The 18,149-nt window shown below is 53.7% G+C and overlaps 3 protein-coding genes across 4 annotated transcripts; all 3 read left to right on the top strand.

The window, feature by feature from the left end:
• Window positions 1-276: 276 nt before the first annotated feature.
• On the top strand, window positions 277-10,805 carry GLTPD2 (glycolipid transfer protein domain containing 2). Of its 2 annotated transcripts, none has more exons than XM_054995195.1 (4): window positions 277-412; window positions 5,502-5,590; window positions 7,396-7,577; window positions 9,700-10,805. In XM_054995195.1, the coding sequence occupies exons 1-4, from the start codon at window positions 313-315 to the stop codon at window positions 10,220-10,222; spliced, it is 894 nt and encodes a 297-aa protein (XP_054851170.1). In that variant the 5' UTR covers window positions 277-312; the 3' UTR covers window positions 10,223-10,805. The 2 variants fall into 2 exon arrangements, with proteins under 2 accessions (XP_054851170.1, XP_054851169.1); XM_054995194.1 differs by having other exon boundaries at window positions 5,499-5,590.
• Window positions 10,806-11,903: 1,098 nt separating this feature from the next.
• On the top strand, window positions 11,904-12,835 carry LOC129340022 (putative cuticle collagen 80). The gene is made up of 2 exons (XM_054994566.1): window positions 11,904-11,939; window positions 12,170-12,835. Exons 1-2 carry the CDS (start codon window positions 11,904-11,906, stop codon window positions 12,833-12,835), a joined length of 702 nt encoding a protein of 233 aa, XP_054850541.1.
• Window positions 12,836-12,872: 37 nt separating this feature from the next.
• On the top strand, window positions 12,873-17,553 carry PSMB6 (proteasome 20S subunit beta 6). The gene is made up of 6 exons (XM_054995212.1): window positions 12,873-12,979; window positions 13,900-13,967; window positions 15,594-15,725; window positions 16,852-16,981; window positions 17,094-17,238; window positions 17,337-17,553. The coding sequence occupies exons 1-6, from the start codon at window positions 12,914-12,916 to the stop codon at window positions 17,459-17,461; spliced, it is 666 nt and encodes a 221-aa protein (XP_054851187.1). The 5' UTR covers window positions 12,873-12,913; the 3' UTR covers window positions 17,462-17,553.
• The last annotated feature ends 596 nt before the right edge of the window (window positions 17,554-18,149 follow it).

Raw genomic sequence — 18,149 nt, 5'->3', positions numbered from 1 at the left:
CCTTCTGCTTTCTTCATGTGATCTGGAAGAGAGATGTGGCGGGGAATGCAGACCAGGTCTGAGTCGCAGGCAGTCGAGGGTCCCCTTGACCTCCAGTGATGAGTCCAAAGCCTTCTGCACAGGCTCAGGGGCGCTCTCTCCTTTGGAAGGCCATGGTGTGGGCTCTGAAGAAGCTCTTGCCGCTCCACTCTCCCTCCACCCACCCAGCCTGATAAGCAGGCCTTATCTCCCAGCCCAAGAAGAGGGTGGCCGGGTCAGGGTGCAGAGTCAGGGATGGGCTCATCGGCAGAGAGAAGTGCCAGACCGCCGGGCATGGGGGCTCCTGCTCGGGCTTCCCCCCGCCTCTGTCGCCTGCTTCTCCCTGGGGGGGCCTTCCTCGTCCTCCTCCTCTACCTGTCTAGCTTGCGTCTCCGTAAGTCATGGGGTTGGGGGAGATGAGGGCCCACACACCACCACCCCAAACCACTGTGGCCTCCTGCGCAGGTATGCTCCGCTACCCCTGTGGGGGTCCAGCTGTGTGGCAGGGGACAAGCGGTCCTGGCAGTCAGGCTTCAGTCTCAGCAGTCCTGAAGGGGGGGAGGTTGGTGGGAATAGGCCGTGGGGCGGCTGCCCTGGGCCCCATGGCGCCCACAGCCCTGCCCCCTGTTGGAGAGAGGAAAGGAAGGGAAAGAGCAGGTTTCCAGCCCCACCACTCAGCCCCACCTGATCCTGGGCTTGAGAAGCCAGCCTGGCCGCAGCTGCTGATGCCTGCCCCGCCTGGGCGCGGAGTCAGGCTTCCAGCCACAGCTCCCATCAGCCTCCCCCAGGGCAAGGTCTGCCCCTTACTTGGCTCTGTAGGGGGACAGTTGTTTTGGGAGCCCATCCTGGATATTTGCCCAAGGCCCTGGAGGGCTGCTTCTTCTAGGCAACTGCGATTGCAATTCTGTGCCAATGTGAAACTTGCACCAGGTTGCAGGGACGGGCAGTTCATGGAACAAAGGCAGCTGGCAAACATGAGTCGAGCGGCCTTCCTCTGCCCCTCTTGCGCAGCCTGGGGATTTGTGCCTTCCAAGGGCTTAGACGGAGGCTTTGCCTTCCAGAAGTGGGGACCTCTGTGCCCTGCCGCACAACACATGCAAAGTGTGTGACGGAGGAAGCGCCACCAGTTTGCAGCTTCTGTTGTACAGCAGCGGGGCAGGCATTTGTGCTGTCTCCGGCTGGCAGTCCCCACCCCCCACCCCGCCCGGCGTGGCTTTTTGTCTCTGTGGGCGCTGAGATCTTGGGGGGGGGGCGCTGACAGAGGCCCCTCCACCCAACGGCACCACCAGGAGAAGCTGGGGGGATTTCGCCATACACTCCCCTCCTCTTGGACGATCATTCCGGAGACTGTTCAGTGGTGTGTGTGTTTTGCGTATGGAATCTTAGGGTGGGTGTGCTTTCCTGCAGAGAGGTGAGCTGGGTTGCCAGCTCTGGGCTGGAAAATTCCTGGAGATTTGGGGGTGGAGCCTGGAAAGGGTGGGGTTGGGGAGGGTTAGGGTCCTTCACGGGGTTCGATGCCATGGGGCCCATCTTCCAAGCAGCCGTTTTCTCCAAGGGGACTGATCTATGTTTTGCATTTCTTTTAAACTACCTAGAATCTTTATTTACAGCTTCTCTTTGCATTACCTTGACCATTTGCCTCATGGTCCCAACGAATACTCCTTCTTTCTCCACACGCACCGAGCTTTAGGTGTTCTCTACTTTACCCAGCTTATACCTTGAGACCGCCTTCCCTGTAGGGCTTGGATCCCACTACTGACACCAGCCGTGGCATTTTGCCCTGTCTGTGTGGCCTATATATTGCTGCCTCCCTGACTCCCTCAAAAGGTTTTCACCTAGGAGTGCTGTTCCCCCCTGCTCCCTGTGAACCTCCTATCCCCCAGGTTGGGCTCCAGGAGACCTGGCAACACTGCTGCCCCCAAAGGCTTATGCCTTAGACCTCCTTTGTTTAACTGGGAGGAGAAGGAGGTTTGCAGTAGATGGCAGTTTGACAGAGCAGTCAGCGCGCAAGGGCAGTTATGAGGGAGAAAAGGGATCCTTTCTTGCTTAATCAGAAATAGAATTTATTTATAAGTACAGAAGCATTATGACTGCAGAGTATCAATAAGCATATTGGTTTCAGAATAGGATCATAAGCTTGGTGGTTAGGGTTAGATCCTTAATGTATATTCACAGACTCGGTCTCGAAGACTAAATTTCCGCACAGTTCTTCAAGCACAGAATAACAGAATGATTCTCTCCTCTCACCCACACAGGCACAGACTCTCTCGGGTCTCCACTCAAATTGCCTGACAGAACTGGGCCCCCTCAGTGCTAGGCTGACTGAATGGAACCCTTTCCCTCAGCGCACACACCCAGGGCACACACCTCACTCCTTCTTGCTTCAGAGACCTGCCCTTAGACCCCCCCCCCAGGAGGCATCTATTCAATCCCCACCCCCAATAAACCAGCAGAAACAAAACACAAAGTATTTATATGCTTTGATTTGTAAGGCCCCTTCCAACTCTAGGAGTCTATATGGCCATCTGTTGTCTGGAGATCAGTTGTAATTCCAGGAGATTTCCAGGCCACACCTGGAGGTTGGCAGCAAGTGGACTCTGCATGCAACTGTGTCAGCTGGAGAGGGGGAGTTCAGTCATCGCAGACGTCATCACGCACCGCAGGGGGGCTGGGCTGCGCGCGGACCGCCGAGCGCAGAAGCTGCGGGCTGCTGCTGGAGCGGCGCGTGGAGGCTGCTCTGTGCGCCACCCCAGCAGCAGCTCACGGCTTCTGCGCCCGGCTGGGGCGGAGGAGCGCGCAGCTGAGCTGGCGTGGCTGGCTACAGCTGCTGCTGCAGCCAGCCAGCCAGCTCCGTGCTGCCGCCGCCGCGCGCCCCAGCTGGGCGCAGAAGCCGCGAGCCGCGGCTCGAGTGGCGCACAGAGGCTGCGCCCGGCTGAGGTGTGTGGCGGTGGCGGCGGCAGCAAGGGGCTGGCTGGCTGGCTGCAGCAGTAGCTACAGGCGGCCCTGTCATGCCAGGTTCGCTGCGTGTGCCTCTGCCCCCAACACCCCCTCCAGCGCCCCTCCAGTGCCCGCGCGCCCGAGGCCACCGCCTACCTGGCCTCCATGGGCGCGCCGGCCCTGGGGCCAAGGAAGTTCGTAGCCAAACTCGTAGGTTAGATTTTCGTAGGGCCAACTTCGATGAACTCAGAGGCTTGATGAGAGTCATTCCGTGGGGGAGTGTGCTGGAAGGGAAAGGAGCGAGTGAAGGGTGGGCCATTCTCAAACACGAGCTTTTGCAAGCTCAGGCCCTCACTATCCCAGCAAGACGGAAACATGGTAAGGGCTCCAAGAAACCGATGTGGATGCACAGAGAGCTCCAGAATAAGCTAAGGGAGAAAAAGGAAATGTTCAGGAAATGGAGAGAAGGACAGGCCTCTAAAGAGGAGTATATGAGGGTTACTAGGCACTGCAGATCAGCCATCAGAGAGGCCAAAGCTCAATACGAGCTGGGTGTGGCCAGGAGGGCTCGCTACAATAAGAAAAACTTCTACAGATATGTGAGAAGCAAACACAAGGTAAAAGAGGCAATTGGACCGCTGTTGGGAGTGGAAGGAGAAACTCTGATGCAGGACGGAGAAAAAGCAGACAGGCTTAATGACTTTTTTGCCTCTGTTTTCTCCCTGAAGAACTCAGGCACATCTAGAGATAGTAGAAAATGTGGCAGGACTCCTGAGTGGCTAATTGACATTGACAGAGAGGTTGTGGAGAGAGACACCTGGCTGCACTGGATGAATACAAATCCCCTGGGCCGGACGGGGTGCACCCAAGAGTGCTGAAAGAACTTTCTAGAGAACTTGCAGAACCCCTGTCCATCATCTTCAAGGTCTCCTGGAGGACTGGGGATGTGCCCCAAGATTGGAGAAGAGCGAATGTTATCCCAATCTTTAAGAAAGGGAAGAAGGATGACCCGGGAAACTATAGGCCGGTCAGTCTGACTTCTGTTGCTGGGAAGATATTAGAACAGATTTTAAAGGGATCGATTTGCAAGCATCTGAAGGACCACTCAGTGATCTGGGGAAGTCAGCATGGTTTTGTTCCTAACAGATCTTGCCAGACCAACCTGGTTTCCTTCTTTGATCGAGTGACCAGCTTACTGGGTTGTGGGAACTCTGTTGACGTGATTTATCTGGATTTCAGTAAAGCTTTTGATAAGGTCCCCCATGACATTCTGATGGGCAAACTGGAAGACTGTGGAGTGGACTATAGGACAGTTCGGTGGATAGGGAACTGGTTGGAGGACTGCACCCAAAGAGTGGTGGTCGACGGCGTTTCATCAGATTGGAGGGAGGTGTCCAGTGGGGTGCCGCAGGGCTCGGTTTGGGGCCCGGTACTTTTCAATATTTTTATCAATGATCTGGATGAAGGAGTGGAAGGACTGCTCATTAAATTTGCTGATGATACCAAATTGGGAGGGGTAGCAAACACCCAAGAAGATAGAATTAAAATTCAACAAGACCTGAATACTCTGGAGAAGTGGGCAGCTGTGAACAGGATGCAATTCAACAAAGACAAATGCACAGTATTACATCTGGGCCACAAAAATGAGAAGCACAAATACTGGATGGGGGATACACTTCTGGGCAGTAGTATATGTGAAAGGGATCTTGGGGTAAGAGTGGACTGTAAACTGAATATGAGCAGTCAGTGTGATGCGGTGGCAAAAAAGGCAAACTCAGTCTTGGGTTGTATCAAAAGGGCCATTGCATCGAAATCGCAGGAGGTCATAGCCCCTCTCTATACTGCCTTGGTCAGGCCGCACCTGGAGTACTGTGTGCAGTTCTGGAGGCCTCACTTCAATAAGGATGTGGACAAAATCGAGAGGGTGCAGAGGAGAGCGACAAGAATGATCAAGGGTCTGGAGACTGAGCCCTATGAGGAAAGGCTGAGGGCCTTGGGAATGTTTAGTTTGGAGAAGAGGAGGTTGAGGGGGGAAATGATTGCTCTCTTTAAATATTTGAAGGCTGTCATTTGGAGGAGGGCAAGGAGCTGTTCCAGTTGGCAGCAGAGGGTAGGACCTGAAACAATGGGCTTAAATTACATGCAGAAAGGTACCGGCTGGATATTAGGAAAAACTTTTTCACGGTCAGAGTAGTTCAAAGTTGGAGTTAGCTGCCTAGGGAGGTGGTGAGCTCCCCCTCACTGGCAGTTTTCAAGAAGAGGCTGGATGAATACTTGTCAGGGATGCTTTAGGCTGATCCTGCACTGGGCAGTTGGTTGGACTAGATGGTCTGTATGGCCATCTAGTCCAACCCCCCTGTGGACCCCCTTCCAACTCTGTGATTCTGTGCTTCTATGAGCCACTGGCAGGAGGGAGGGAGGGCGGGCTCCCCACTGGCTCTGGCATAGCTGCCTGACAGCTGCTGCTGGGCTGGGGAGGGAGGACGCGGCGGTGCCCCAGGCCCTGCCATGTGAGTGTGACACCCTCCCCTCCCTGTTCGCAGCAGAACTCCACCGGCGCTCGGCCTGCATTTGGGGGGGACAGCCCTGCCACTGGCTTGGGGACCTGCCGCCTAACGAAGAAGAGGGAGAGCAGGTAAGAACTGGAATATGGTCAGCAGCTGGCAGGCTCCCCTACTCGAACGCAAGTCCGGCTTCAGGTTGTATTCCAGAAGGCAATGCTGAAGCTGGAAATGTTTGCATCCCATTTCTCAGATTTTTCGCAAGTCATTTTTGTCCAGTTAAATCCTGAGTCTTCAGAGCTGATGCAGGGAGACAGGAGCGCAAATCAGGTATCCCCCCCCCCCCGTGCGCGCTACCCGTTTTTGTTGGCAAAGTGCCTCTGTGGCAGTCAGGACACTGAACTGATTAACAGTTAAAAAACTTTACTTAATGGAACTAACAAACTGGATAGACAAAGAGAAAAGCTGCCTGCCTTGCTAGCTGGAAAGCCTCGGAATAGCATTCTGCAGACAGAGAAGGAAAAGCCCCTTTAGAAAGAAGGACCCCCCCCCGCCCCTAGTCCTGTCTAGCCTGAGCTCGCTGCCGCCCGACAGAATTTTCTACTCTTCATCTTTGTACACAAGACACTGCTTACTCCAACAGTTTGGATCTGAGTTCTGCAAGGCCTGGTCTCTCTCAGGGTTGCCAGCTCCAGGTTGGAAAATTCCTGGAGATCTGGGGGTGGAGCCTGGGGAGGGCAGGGCTATCAGCAGGGTATATATAATGCCAGCGAGTCCACCCTCCAAGGCAGCCGTTTTCTCCAGGGGGGCTGATCTCTGCTGTCTGGAGATCAGTTGTAATTCCAGGAGATCTCCAGGCCCCACCGGGAGGCTGACGGCCTAGCTTTCATGCCCAAAATGAATGCAGGAAAAGGGTGCATGTGAAACGCTTAGAGCTTGGAAATTTTTTACGTCAGTGATTTATTTTCCCTACATCCCAATAGCAATAGCCAATAGCAGCTTTCGTAACTGGAGATGATGTAGAAACCCTCAGTCAAGAGCCACGTTGGCAAGAAGCCATGAGGGGGTTTGTCCTTCCACACCCTCTGAGACCACGAGCCAAACTACAAGTGATGCCTGACACAGGTTGGACACTTGTCAGCTTCCCTCAAATTTTGATGGGAAATGTAGGCAGCTTGGCGGAATGTCGGACAAGCGACAGTTGAAAAGTCCACTGGACAGCGGTCGGAGAGCCAAGCTGCAAGACCAGGACGCCTACATTCCCCATCAAAACTTGAGGGAAGCGGACAAGTGTCCAGCCTGTGTCAGGCGTCACTTGTAGTTTGGCTCCACGCTGCTGTGAGCAAAAGCACGGCCCTTTTTCTTGCCAGCTTGAAATCCAAAGCAGCTGTTGCCCGGCCTTGAGTGTAACTGCACAGAGAAATAGCGTAACCAGCAAGACCAGAAGCATTAAACAACTCCCGGCTGCAACCAGCTACATGAGGTGGGGAAGTTTCACTTAGAGCTGAGGAAAGAGGAGGGGCCTTTTGTCTCAGCAAGAAGGTGGGCTTTGTCTCAGAACAGAGCAAAGGGGGTATAACAAGATCCTCCCCACCATTTTAGGGGGAGCTCAGAGAGTTTTTATTCCTGGAATAAAATCTTTTTCTCTTCAAAGTTCTCCACGTCTTGGCGCCATCATCGGACAAAGCACCAGGTCACCAACCATTCTATTTTTGCAACGCTGCCACGTCTTCTAGGGTTGCCAGCCTCCCAAGGAGAAAATGGTAGCTCTGAAGGGTGGACTCTGTGGCATGAGACTCCACTGAGGTCCCTTGCCTTCCCAAACCATGCTCTCCCCAGCTCCACCCCCAAATCTCCAGGAATTTCTCAACCCAGGGTTGGCAACTCTTGCACCCTCCCTTGCTGTCTTCCCGATTCATTGCTTCTCTTCCCCACACAGCTCCCTCCTTTGCCTGCCCCTGCGCAGACCCTGGACCCGCTCCTCTGGCAGACCCCTCACCCCCCGTGCCGGGGGCAGCATTTCCAAATCTGGCACCTGCAGAGCGCCTTTGCGGCCAGTCTCACCCCCAGCAGGGAGGTCCTCATTGGGGAATACCTGAAGGGCTGGAAAGAGTTGACCAAGTAAGTATGGAACCCCACCTGGCCAAAGGACACCTCTGCAACCACACAGGAGTCTTGTGTGTGGGAGGGTGGGAGGCTGCTGCATAGTCTCTACATACTACATTCCTGGGACATTTGAACCCAGAAAGGACTCAGAAGTGAGAGCTGGGCAGAGCAGCCACATTGGAGGAGCGTTGGGTGTGACCGTCACCCCCTCAACAGTCACCCTGGCTGTCCGCACCAGCATATATCAGCCGCTCCTGTCCCTAGGCCCTCCTAGAGGTTTTGGCCCAAATGAGTTGACTGTTTGCTACCCTATCGGGAGTTGAGCTATTAGTTAACATTCATTTGCTGACAGACGGAACCAGAGAAAAGGGGCGGAAAGGCCTGCTGCTTCCACTGTTTACACTGGCTAAAGGGGGCAGGAGGGGAGTAGGAAGTTCCTTCAAGCACTACTTAAGGTGCCCCCCCCATGTACACCTGACTGTGAGTCAGGTTGCACACCTGTGACTCAACTCACGTCAGGCATAACATGCATTTGGGCCCTCACATTTGCCCTAGTGAGTGTTTGGAACTAACAGAACAACAACCTTCCCGGAGGACGCAGTCAATATCAATAAATTTATATGTGTATAAAGTGCAAAAAGTGCGCAATTTCATTAATGTTACAATAAATATATCCAATTTCATCAAAAAATGCAATAAATATAAAAATAAGTAAGCATATTTGTCACAGTATCCAACTGGTGGAAAAATTACAGTATCCAAAGTTAATACGAATTCAATACAAAGATCGTTCATTCATCTAAAATGCACACTGGCTTTCAAGCTAAGTACGTTTGGTAACTGTCAAGTCAATCTTCTAATGTTATGCAATTGCCTGCTGGTATCTGCGAAGTTGCAGAGCTTCAACGTCCCACGTCTGCGGGTTTTGCTGGCATAGGTTGTCCAATCCCGTTTTGTCCACTCACTTCTTCATAGGCATTTCTTCAATATAGCGAATGCTTCAACCACCATGTTGGCATTCCAGTGAATGGACGAAACTATCTTTGTATCGAATTTGAATTAACTTTGGATACTGTAATTTTTTCCCACCAGTTGGATATTGTGACAAATATGCTTATTTGTTATGTTTATTGCGTTGATGAAATTGGACATATTTATTGTAACTTATTAATGAAATTGCGCACTTTTTGCACTTTATACACATATAAATGTATTGATATTGACTGCGTACCCCAGGACGGTTGTTGTTCTGTTAGTTCCTTAGAGTTTTTGGAGTAGCCCTTCGCGGTTTTGGCCTAGTGAGTGTTTGACCAGACTGCACATTATAGCACGATAGAATCATTCTCCAGGTTTGTTGCAGGTGGCACAAAGTTTGCATGAAGCCTGCTTGTGTCTTCAGTAAAGAAATATGAGTCCTTTATTTAAAGGGACTCCATTCAGGACAGCATAAGAGTGCGGACAACATTCTAATCCTTTATTACTAAGCTCATATAACCAGAAGTCTTGAGCATAAAGCCAGCACCACAACAGGATGAGATAGATGTTGCAAAACATGACTAACAAAAGCAGAATACAGAACAATAAAATGTGTGCGTATCCTAAAAATAATAGGGATCTCCTGCTCCCACCTTTTGCCCCCCGCCAACCCTTACCTGGCCAGCGGGGGGCGGGCAGGGAATGGACCTCCTGGGGCAGCGCAACAACATCACTGTGACACACCGACACAAATAGGCACTCCTGTCACCCACTGGAGGAAATGAAGGAGTACATAATCCAAAGACTCAGAAATTCCACTTATCCAAGTGGCTGCCTTAAATCAGACCTGGGGAATTATTTTAGCATTAAAAGCCATAATGGCAGCAGGTACATACTTACTGCCTTTTAAATATAAAAATGTTAAGAGAGTGTTTACATTGGTCCTAGCAATTTCAGTTGCTGAGTGGACATTCTAAAGAGAAAGGAAGAAAGATTCCCTGAGAGTAGCCATCTACACATCGAAGGGTCAGCAGCAAAGCCGTGCAAAGGAAGGACAGGCCGCTCCTGTCTCTGTCTCTCTGTCTAGTCCCTTCTGAAGTCTATTTGAGCCTGGGAGAGATCCTTGCCTGCTGGGCACTTGCAACATTTGTGTTTTTTGCAGGTTTATGGACTCGCTGGGCACAGCCTTTGGGCTGATCACTCGGGAGACCTGGAGCAAGATCACCATCATGCAAGACTACCAGTCTGGGCAACATGGTGCCCACTACCGCACCCTGCAGTCCATGGTGACTTTTGAACTGGCCAATGGTTTGGTGAACTTCCACTCTCTGCCAGCCACCCACCCCCCGTCTGGCTGCCGGACGCTGCTGCGGCTCCACCGTGCCTTGAGGTGGCTGCAGCTCTTCCTGGACAAGCTGGGGAGCAGCGAGGGTGGGGATGCCTCCCAGATGTGTGCCAGCGCCTACCAGGAGACACTGGCCCCGTACCACAGCTGGTGGGTGCGGCAGGCGGCTGCCCTAGCCTTCCTGGCCATGCCCTCCCAGCGGGAGCTCTATGGCATCATCTGTGCGGAGAAGGAGCAGCATGCTCGTACCACCCTCCTGGCCACCGTGCGTATCATTGCTCACGTGTACAACATCACTCAGGAAGTGTTCTCTGCCCATGAGATGCTGGAGCTCCCCTGAAGCCTTGACACCTGGAGCTGCCTAAGGAGCCACGGAAGAGATTCCCTTCTGCTTCGAGAGATTCTGACCCAAAGAGGCACCAGAGGACAAGAGTGGCGCCCTCCCTGGCAGGCTGAACTTGCAGGAACTAGGACCGGTGGCTGCTCCTCCCACTGTTGCCAGGTGCTATTTTGACTGCTCCTTCCCCGGCAAAGTTTGGTCCCCTGGCATGTGCCAGCATAGCCACAGGAGATGGGGACACTGTGCCGCATGCAATGGCAAACAGTGTGGCTCCAGTGGTGGTGACAGAAAATGACCACCCAGACACAGCAGTGCTGACATTTGCTATTTATTACATTCAAAAACTGGACAATTAAAGATACAGCCCTTTTTGCAACCTTTATTTGCCATTTGCCTGAAACTTTTAATTGGCCAAGGCCTGTTTATTTTTTACCTGGTACTGCCTTGTGAAAGAGGCCGACTTGTTCTTTCACAAGAGACCACAAAGGTAGCCAGGAGACACTCTTTATGTGCACGTGTAAAGTGCCATCAAGTTGCTGCCGACTAATGACAAGCCTGTAGGGTTTCCAAGGCAAGAGGTGTTCAGAGGTGGTTTGCCATTGCCTGCCTCTGCATAGCAATGCGGGACTTTCTTGGTAGTCTCCCATCCAGATACCAAGCAGAGCTGACTCTCCTTAGGGCGCTCTTTATGTTCCTTTTTATCACTTGTGATGAAATCATCCAGGTTGTTAAGCTTACTTACTAGAACAGATGATTGTAGCCTGCCTTCACCCAAGGAGGCTTTGAACCTGGGCCCCCAGCCCCGCTCAGGGCATCTGTTTCAGACTTCCTATGGCTGATGTGAAACCCACCATGTGCTGGGGCGAGCAGAGCCCCTGAAGGCCTTCAGCCTCGTTGAGTGCCAGTGGCTATCGAGCGCTGGGCACAGCAAGCCCACTGAGCCCACAGGTGGGGCTCCTCAGCTTCTTTGCCCATTCACCTGGCTGACAGGATCAAACGGAGCTAGCTCTGACGCGGCAGCACCTGTTCCTCGCAGCTGAAAACAGGGCATTTCTATGTATTTGTTTTATTGTCCACCTTTCTTACTGAAATCCAAGGTGGATGACACAGTGCAAGAGCGATACAATAGAATCAACTAGTAGGGCATTCACTGAGCTGGCACAACAATGGACAACAGTCAGGACGGTCAGTGAAACATATACAAGAGGGTACAGTAGCAGAGAATTTGAAAATAAGCATAAAGTCGGGCACAGAGATGAAATCTTTCTGAAACAATGCATAACTAATCTACATGGCATGTTAAGCAATGTGGAAACTCCCTAATGGTGTTTAACTGCATCAGCAGACAGCACCCAGTAGTGCAGCATATAGTCCCTGTCCCTACCAAAGCCTCTCTCTGAGCTATTTCTTATGGCACAGCCTTATAATCTGGGGAGAAAGCACTGAATAATTCAGTTTTGCAGAGTTTGCGAAAAGTCAGGAGAGTGGGGACTTTTCTGACCTCCTCAGGTAGGTCGTTCCATAAGGTGGGGGCTACCACAGAGAAAGCACGTATGTGGGCAGCTGCCGATTTTGCCCAACCACAGAGTGGTATCTGCAGAAGGCCCTGTCCAGATGAGCGAAGCTGCTGCGGCTGAACCCAGGGAGAGTGGTGCTTGCCTACATACCAGGGGCCACGGCCATGAAGGGCTTTGCATGTGATAGCCATGACCTTGAGGTGAGCCCGGTAACTGATGTGACTGGATAAGGGGAGCGATCTGCACGCGCCGTCTGGCTCCTGAGAGTAAACGAGCTGCTTCGTTCTGCACCAGCGGGAGTCTCCGGGCTGACTTTGAGGGGAGGCCTATGCAGAGTGTGTCCAGGCGGCTCGATCAGCTGTGTCGAGGGAGGGGGCCTTGACACAGAGAAAGAAAGCATTTTTGCAGCTGCGTTTACTTGCTTCTCTAGCAGCAGCGCCCCAAGCTCTTGACGGAGTCCCGAAGGGTCAGCTGCGCCCCATCAAACGTGGGACTCGCGACGTCTTCCCAACCAGCATCGCCTCCGTCTCGTCTGGGCTCAGTTTTGATTTGTTTGCGCTCAGCCACTGAACCGCAGCAGTCGGGCAGTGGCCCAGGAGGGCCTTCGGGGTCGAGGGAGACCCGGCCGGGTGTGGCGGGCGGAGAGCGCCGCTTGCCGTTGCCTTCCTTGGAGGCTCTCCTGGGCTCCGCCGCTGCAGGCGGGCGGCCTCCGGCTCCACGGCGAGGGGCGAGTTCGCCCGAAGGCTTCGCGCGGCGGCTGAACCACGCGGGGAGAAGGCGGAGCCCTGCGGGACCCCCCCCCCCGATCAGCCCCCCCCCCCGGGGCTGGAATGGATGGTCTCCATGGCGACCCCTGGAGAACAGAGGAAGCGACAGAGGCGGCGGCGACCCCGCGGAGGGCGCGCCCGGCCTGGCCAGGGCGGGCGGCGCCTTCCTTCGCGGAGCCCCCCCGGCCCGGCCCGGCCCGGCGCTGCTCGAGGCGAGGCGAGTCGAGGCGAACCTCCAGCGGCCGTCGGGGGCGCGAAGCCGAGCCCGACGCTCTAGCCCGGCTGTCTCCGTGGCGGAAGCGGCTTCCCCGCCCCTTCCGATGCCGTAAAGCACTCGCCAGGGCCGCGGCCGCCTCCCGCGGGCCGTGCCTCGGCGCTTTTGCGACAGAGTCGTTCGGAGGCCCAAGATGGCGGCGGCGGCGGTGCTGTGCGGGGCCGCTCCGGACTGGACGCGGCGAGCGGAGACCACCGGGGTGAGCCGGGGCCGGGGGGGGCCGAGCCTCCCCGCGGAGCTGTTCTCGCCCCCGCTCGGCCGTGTCGGCGGCCGAGGGCAGCCCATGCAACAGCCCTGTGAGGTGGGCCGGCAAGCAGCCGCCCCCTCGAGTCCGGTCGGGGAGGGGCGGAAGGGCCCGCGGGCGGCGGGGGGGGGGCCGGTTAGGCGGCCTCCCGTCAGGCGGCGATGGAGCCCCCCGCCCCGCCCGTTCGCGCCGCCAGCCGCAGGCACCCGGCCGGGAGGGCTCCGCCTGGCCGACTCCCCCCTCCCCGGCCCCGCAGCCGCCCAAGGCCGGCCGGCTGCCCTCCTGGCCGGCTTCGCGGAAGTCGCGTGGGAAGGCGGCGGCGGCGGCTCTGCCCCATCGCCCTCGTGCCCCCGCCGAGCCGGAGCAGCAGCAGCAGCAGCAGCACCCAGGCCGAGGCGTCTTGGAGCATTTCCTGGCCGGAGAACGAGCCGCGCCTGCCCAAAGTTTTTCCAGGGGGTGAAACGGAAGGAGGCGAAGGTGGGGTGTAGCGGGATCGAAGGGGTTGCAAAGCTGGCTGCTGCAGAGGCAGATTCCCAGGAGAAGCAACGGGGGCATTTTCTCAATCAGCTGTTTGTGGCCACAGGGTGAGGATGAACAAAGAAAGCGGGCCGGGGAGGGATTGTTAATATTCCAGGAAGCAGAAAGGGGCCGTGTAACTGGGGAGAGCAGGGACAAAGGAGACCCCAAGCAGTTTTGCTGACCCAGCCTTCAGAAATGGGGGCGGCTGCTGCTGCTGCTGCGTCTGCGCTTTTCACTTCTGTGCACTCCTAAAAGGCCTGGGAGGGCCCTGGAGGTCTGGGCCTGGATGCTGTGCTGCTCAGCACAGTCTTACTGTGTTGCAGTTTCCTAACCCCTTCTCTTTTGTTCCCTCCCAGACAACCATCATGGCTGTGGAATTCGATGGAGGGGTCGTCATCGGCGCTGACTCCAGGACTACCACTGGGTAAAAGTGTGGGAGGGAGATCCAGCACAGCTCAGGAGCCAGAAGTGGCTGAGTGCAGAACAGATTGTGTCTCTTAATTTAAAGATAACATTTTCTTTTATAAAGATTCTGTTTGAAGTGTGTGGGAAGGGTAGGTAGGATGCTAGGATAACCAGTGTGTGAAAGGAATGGCGGGCACAGATTGTTATAGGGCAAAAGGGCTCTTTGAAAAGCCTTTACATCGAGGAAAATGGCAAAGGTGAACATCTGCCAGTAATCCAAGAGGGAAGCACGCCCAGATTTATGCCACTGCATTAAAACAACCACTCTGGGTACTCCTGTGTGTGCCACTTTATAATAAAATACTTGCAACAATCAATGTTTGGGTTACAGAAACAGGATTCTTAATCTCATGTTAATTATTAGTAACGTTAGATTGTATAGTTTCAGATTTTTATTTAACAATTTGCACCCCACCTTTCTGCCCTTGTAAGGGCTACCAAGGCGGCTAATGCATTAAAACATAAATAATAAATCATATTTTAAAACTCTTAAAAGCAATCAAAGCAATAACAACAACAGCACATCATTAGAACAGTTCAACCAGAGCTAAAAACATACAAAGACCAAAAAAACACCCCAAAACAAAGCTTTTTTAAATAACAGTTTGAACATTTGGCATGAGGGAGGGATCGCTTGGGGAACACCCAAGGAAACAACGTCTTCACCCACTGGCAGAAGATGGCAACAGAAAGGGACAGGATGAATCTCTCTGGGGAGAGCTTTGGTGCCGCAACCCAGAAGGCCATCTGGGGCGGCCACTTGCCTAATCTCAGAAAGAGAAAGTGCCCAAACCAGGGCTTCTGAAAATGACCATAGTGGTCAGGCAGATTCATAAGGGAGTAGGTGGTCCTTCAGGTATGTTAGTCTCAATCCATACAGGGCTTTGAACATCTGCTTCAGCATGTTGAAGTGTACCCAGAAACTGATTGGGAGCCAGTGTAGAGGGGCAAAGACTGGAGCAAGGAGGTCCCTACAACCCACTGTTGTCAGCAGAATTCTATACCAATTGACGTTTCCAAATACTTAGCAAAATCAGCCCCACATAGAGCACATAGCAGTAATCTAATATATATGTAACCAGAGCATGTACTACAGAGGCCAGACCTTTCTTGCCCAAGAAAGGCCACGGCTGACCAGTTGAAGCTGGTAAAAGCACTAGTAGCCATTGCTGCCACCTGCTTATCCAGCAGTAAGCTAGATCCAAGAGCACCCCCCAAACTATTGCCTGTTCCTTGAAGGGGAGTGTAACCCCCTCCAGAATGGGTGACGCCTTCAATCTTGGGTCAGACATTCTGCTCACCAGTACCACAAAATGAACTTTGTTTTACTGGATCTTGGTTGACTGCTTGCTCTGTGTGTTTTGCTCTTATGAAAAGGTAGGAGGCAGAGCAGAGGCAGGAGGCTTTTGCTTGGCCACTTTATCTTTCTGTAGCTTCCTCTGGTACTGTGAGATCTTTGTAAGGTTCCATTTGGAGCACTGGGCAAGGCTGTGTCTCACGCTAGCCAAACTGACTAAATCCTGAAATCATTCCTGGGGTGGGCCTGACCGAATGTTGCTGATGGCTCTCTTCTTGCTTTTTGTAGCTCATACATTGCCAACCGAGTCACAGACAAGCTGACACAGATCCACGAACACATTTTCTGCTGCCGGTCAGGCTCAGCTGCTGACACCCAGGCCATTGCTGAGGCCGTCACCTACCAGCTGGGCTTCCACAGGTACCGCCTGATTCCTCTTGCAGGGAGGGGGCAACACATTTCTTGATACCTTGAGCCTGCAGCCAGCCCCCCCCCCCCTGAAAACACACCTTTCTGCTTGGTGATAAATGCAAGGAGTCTAGGAGCTGCTTGCAGCCTGAGAGTGAAGTGGACCCTCCTTGTTCAGAGGCAGTCTGTCTGAGCACCAGCTGCTGAAGATGGTCCCACATGTAATCTTGCCAGGGGTGCCTAGTGGCATCTCCTGGGCACAGGGCGCTATACCACAAGGGCCTGCACCCTGGTCAGCATGAAATGGTTTGGCAGCTCCCCCACAAGTTTGCTTCAGTACTCTTACATTCTGTAGTGAACTGCGTCAGAGAGCTTTCTGTAGAATGCATAGTGCCTTCTATATACTCCATAACTTTCTGATGCTTTATATTCTGCAGTAATCTGAACTGATACTTAGCAGTGCCACTTCAAAATGGCTGTGCCACTTTGGGGCCCCGTTTCTCCGGTGAATCTGCATTGCGAGGGGGAGAAGGATCCTGTTGTCAGCATTCTTTGGTGCTCGTCTGGCTAGCTTGTCAGCATATGAAGGGGGAGACTCCCCCCACTCATGCAGTTGCCCCTCCAAGAAGGAAGGGCCACTTGCTTCCCCTTCCTTGCTATGCAATATGGATCTAAAACCAGAGATTCCTCTAACTTGGAAATTCTTCTGAGTTGGAAAAATCCTGAAGGGCTGGCTCTGTTTAGAGTGTGAGAACCATTATTTTAGACGTTCTGGCAGGCGGACAGATAACACTGGAGACCCCTCTTTCCAGCCCTACTAGTGTGACAAGAGCACACGTGAAATATTTCAAATGCAGCAGCAGGATTCAAGTCCAGTGGCTCCTTAGAGCCCAATAGGATGTTCAGGGTATAAGTTTTCGAGAATTTGAGACTCTGAAGTCTCCCTGGTAATTGAAGGAAGGAACTGTGACTCCCAACACAGCCACCCACCTATTGGAATGCTGCAAAGAGCCATGGAAGGGAATCTTGCATTTCCGACACTATCAAAGTCCTTTCTTTGCTGCATCGGGGGCAGAGAGTGTGTGTGACTTGTGCTCTTTTGTGTGTCCCCTCCCTGCTCCCTCCCCACATTCTGCAGCATTGAGCTGGACGAGCGACCCCTGGTGCACACGGCAGCTAACCTCTTCAAGGAGGCGTGCTACCGATACCGAGAGGACCTGACTGCAGGGATTCTGGTGGCTGGCTGGGACAGGCGCAAAGGAGGCCAGGTGACTGCAGTGGCTGCATCTCAAGTTGGGGCGGGCTGGGGGGGGAGGCTTTTTCTGGATCAACAGGCTGAGCAAGCCTTGAGTCTCTCTCTGTCCTGCTGTCTTCCTCCAGGTGTACTCTGTGCCCATGGGGGGGATGATGGTGCGCCAACCCTTTTCCATTGGGGGCTCAGGCAGCTCCTACATCTACGGTTTTGTTGATGCCTCCTACAAGCCCGGCATGAGCAAGGAGGAGTGCTTGACCTTCACAGCCAATGGTAAGGCAGGAAGAGATGCTCTTACCAGGGAGGGAGGGGGGCTGGCCAGCCTCCAGGGATGCTGCTGCCACCTCATGTCTCTGCCCTATTCCTTGCAGCCCTTGCTCTGGCCATGGATCGTGACGGCTCCAGCGGGGGGGTCATCCGTCTGGCTGCTATCACGAAGGACGGCGTAGAACGCAAGGTCATTTTGGGCAACGAGCTGCCTCGGTTCTCCCAATGAAACTGGCCCCATGCCAGGGGCATGCTTCCTCACTGTGTTGGGACCCTGTTCATGGTTGGATGACTTATTAAAATATGAGAGTCCAGAGGAAATGTGGTGGTCTTCCTCCGAAACGCCTGCCTTTAGGGGTTGGGGAGGGAGCTGGGGCGGAGTCTCAAAGGACACACTTAGTCTGCAGAGGTGTGACAATGATGTTCCCTTGCCAATGCGGAGAAACGGCACTCGTGCACTACATTGCTTGCTCCGCTGTACTGTTTGCACATTGCCAGCTCGGGCTTGAGAAATTCCTGGAGATGGAAAGGTGGTGCCCCGGGAAAGAGGAAGAGCAGCCCAAGCTTCTGCTGCTTCTAGATTCTAGAATAGTTTGCCCGGTGAAGCGGCCATTTCTTTCAGGGGAACTGATTTCTGCAGTCTAGAGATCAGTTGCAATTCTGGGGGAATGCCACTCCCCACCTCAAAGTTGGTAACCCTACATGTGCCTCCTCCTGCCAAAGCGATTTCCCCCTCCCCATTTTGTTGCTGTGATCCAGCAGGGTTCAGAGAGAAACAAAACAGCCCTTTAAAGAGTTGGGAGGGGGTCCCTGCTATAGGTGATTCTAGAAGGACAATGCTCTGCCTCTCTCCCCCCCCCCCCCCGCAGTTTCCCCTTTACTTTGGAGAAAGGGATGTTTTTTATCGGGAAAGAGGG

Source organism: Eublepharis macularius, chromosome 12, assembly GCF_028583425.1.
Source record: "Eublepharis macularius isolate TG4126 chromosome 12, MPM_Emac_v1.0, whole genome shotgun sequence".
NCBI lineage: Eukaryota > Metazoa > Chordata > Lepidosauria > Squamata > Eublepharidae > Eublepharis > Eublepharis macularius.
Note: the sequence above shows the minus strand (reverse complement) of the source record. Positions and strands in the feature narration are given on the sequence as shown.

What these genes read in the sequence shown, in the direction of transcription:
- PSMB6 (XM_054995212.1), top strand. Translation starts at nt 12,914, where the DNA reads ATGGCGGCGGCGGCGGTGCTGTGCGGGGCCGCTCCGGACTGGACGCGG. An exon ending in GACTCCAGGACTACCACTGG is followed by an intron (nt 13,968 to 15,593) that starts GTAAAAGTGTGG and finishes TGCTTTTTGTAG; the next exon opens with CTCATACATTGCCAACCGAG. An exon ending in ACAGGCGCAAAGGAGGCCAG is followed by an intron (nt 16,982 to 17,093) that starts GTGACTGCAGTG and finishes GTCTTCCTCCAG; the next exon opens with GTGTACTCTGTGCCCATGGG.
- GLTPD2 (XM_054995194.1), top strand. Translation starts at nt 313, where the DNA reads ATGGGGGCTCCTGCTCGGGCTTCCCCCCGCCTCTGTCGCCTGCTTCTC. An exon ending in CCTGTCTAGCTTGCGTCTCC is followed by an intron (nt 413 to 5,498) that starts GTAAGTCATGGG and finishes CCCTGTTCGCAG; the next exon opens with CAGAACTCCACCGGCGCTCG. An exon ending in ACGAAGAAGAGGGAGAGCAG is followed by an intron (nt 5,591 to 7,395) that starts GTAAGAACTGGA and finishes TTCCCCACACAG; the next exon opens with CTCCCTCCTTTGCCTGCCCC.
- LOC129340022 (XM_054994566.1), top strand. Translation starts at nt 11,904, where the DNA reads ATGAAGGGCTTTGCATGTGATAGCCATGACCTTGAG. An exon ending in GTGATAGCCATGACCTTGAG is followed by an intron (nt 11,940 to 12,169) that starts GTGAGCCCGGTA and finishes TTGCTTCTCTAG; the next exon opens with CAGCAGCGCCCCAAGCTCTT.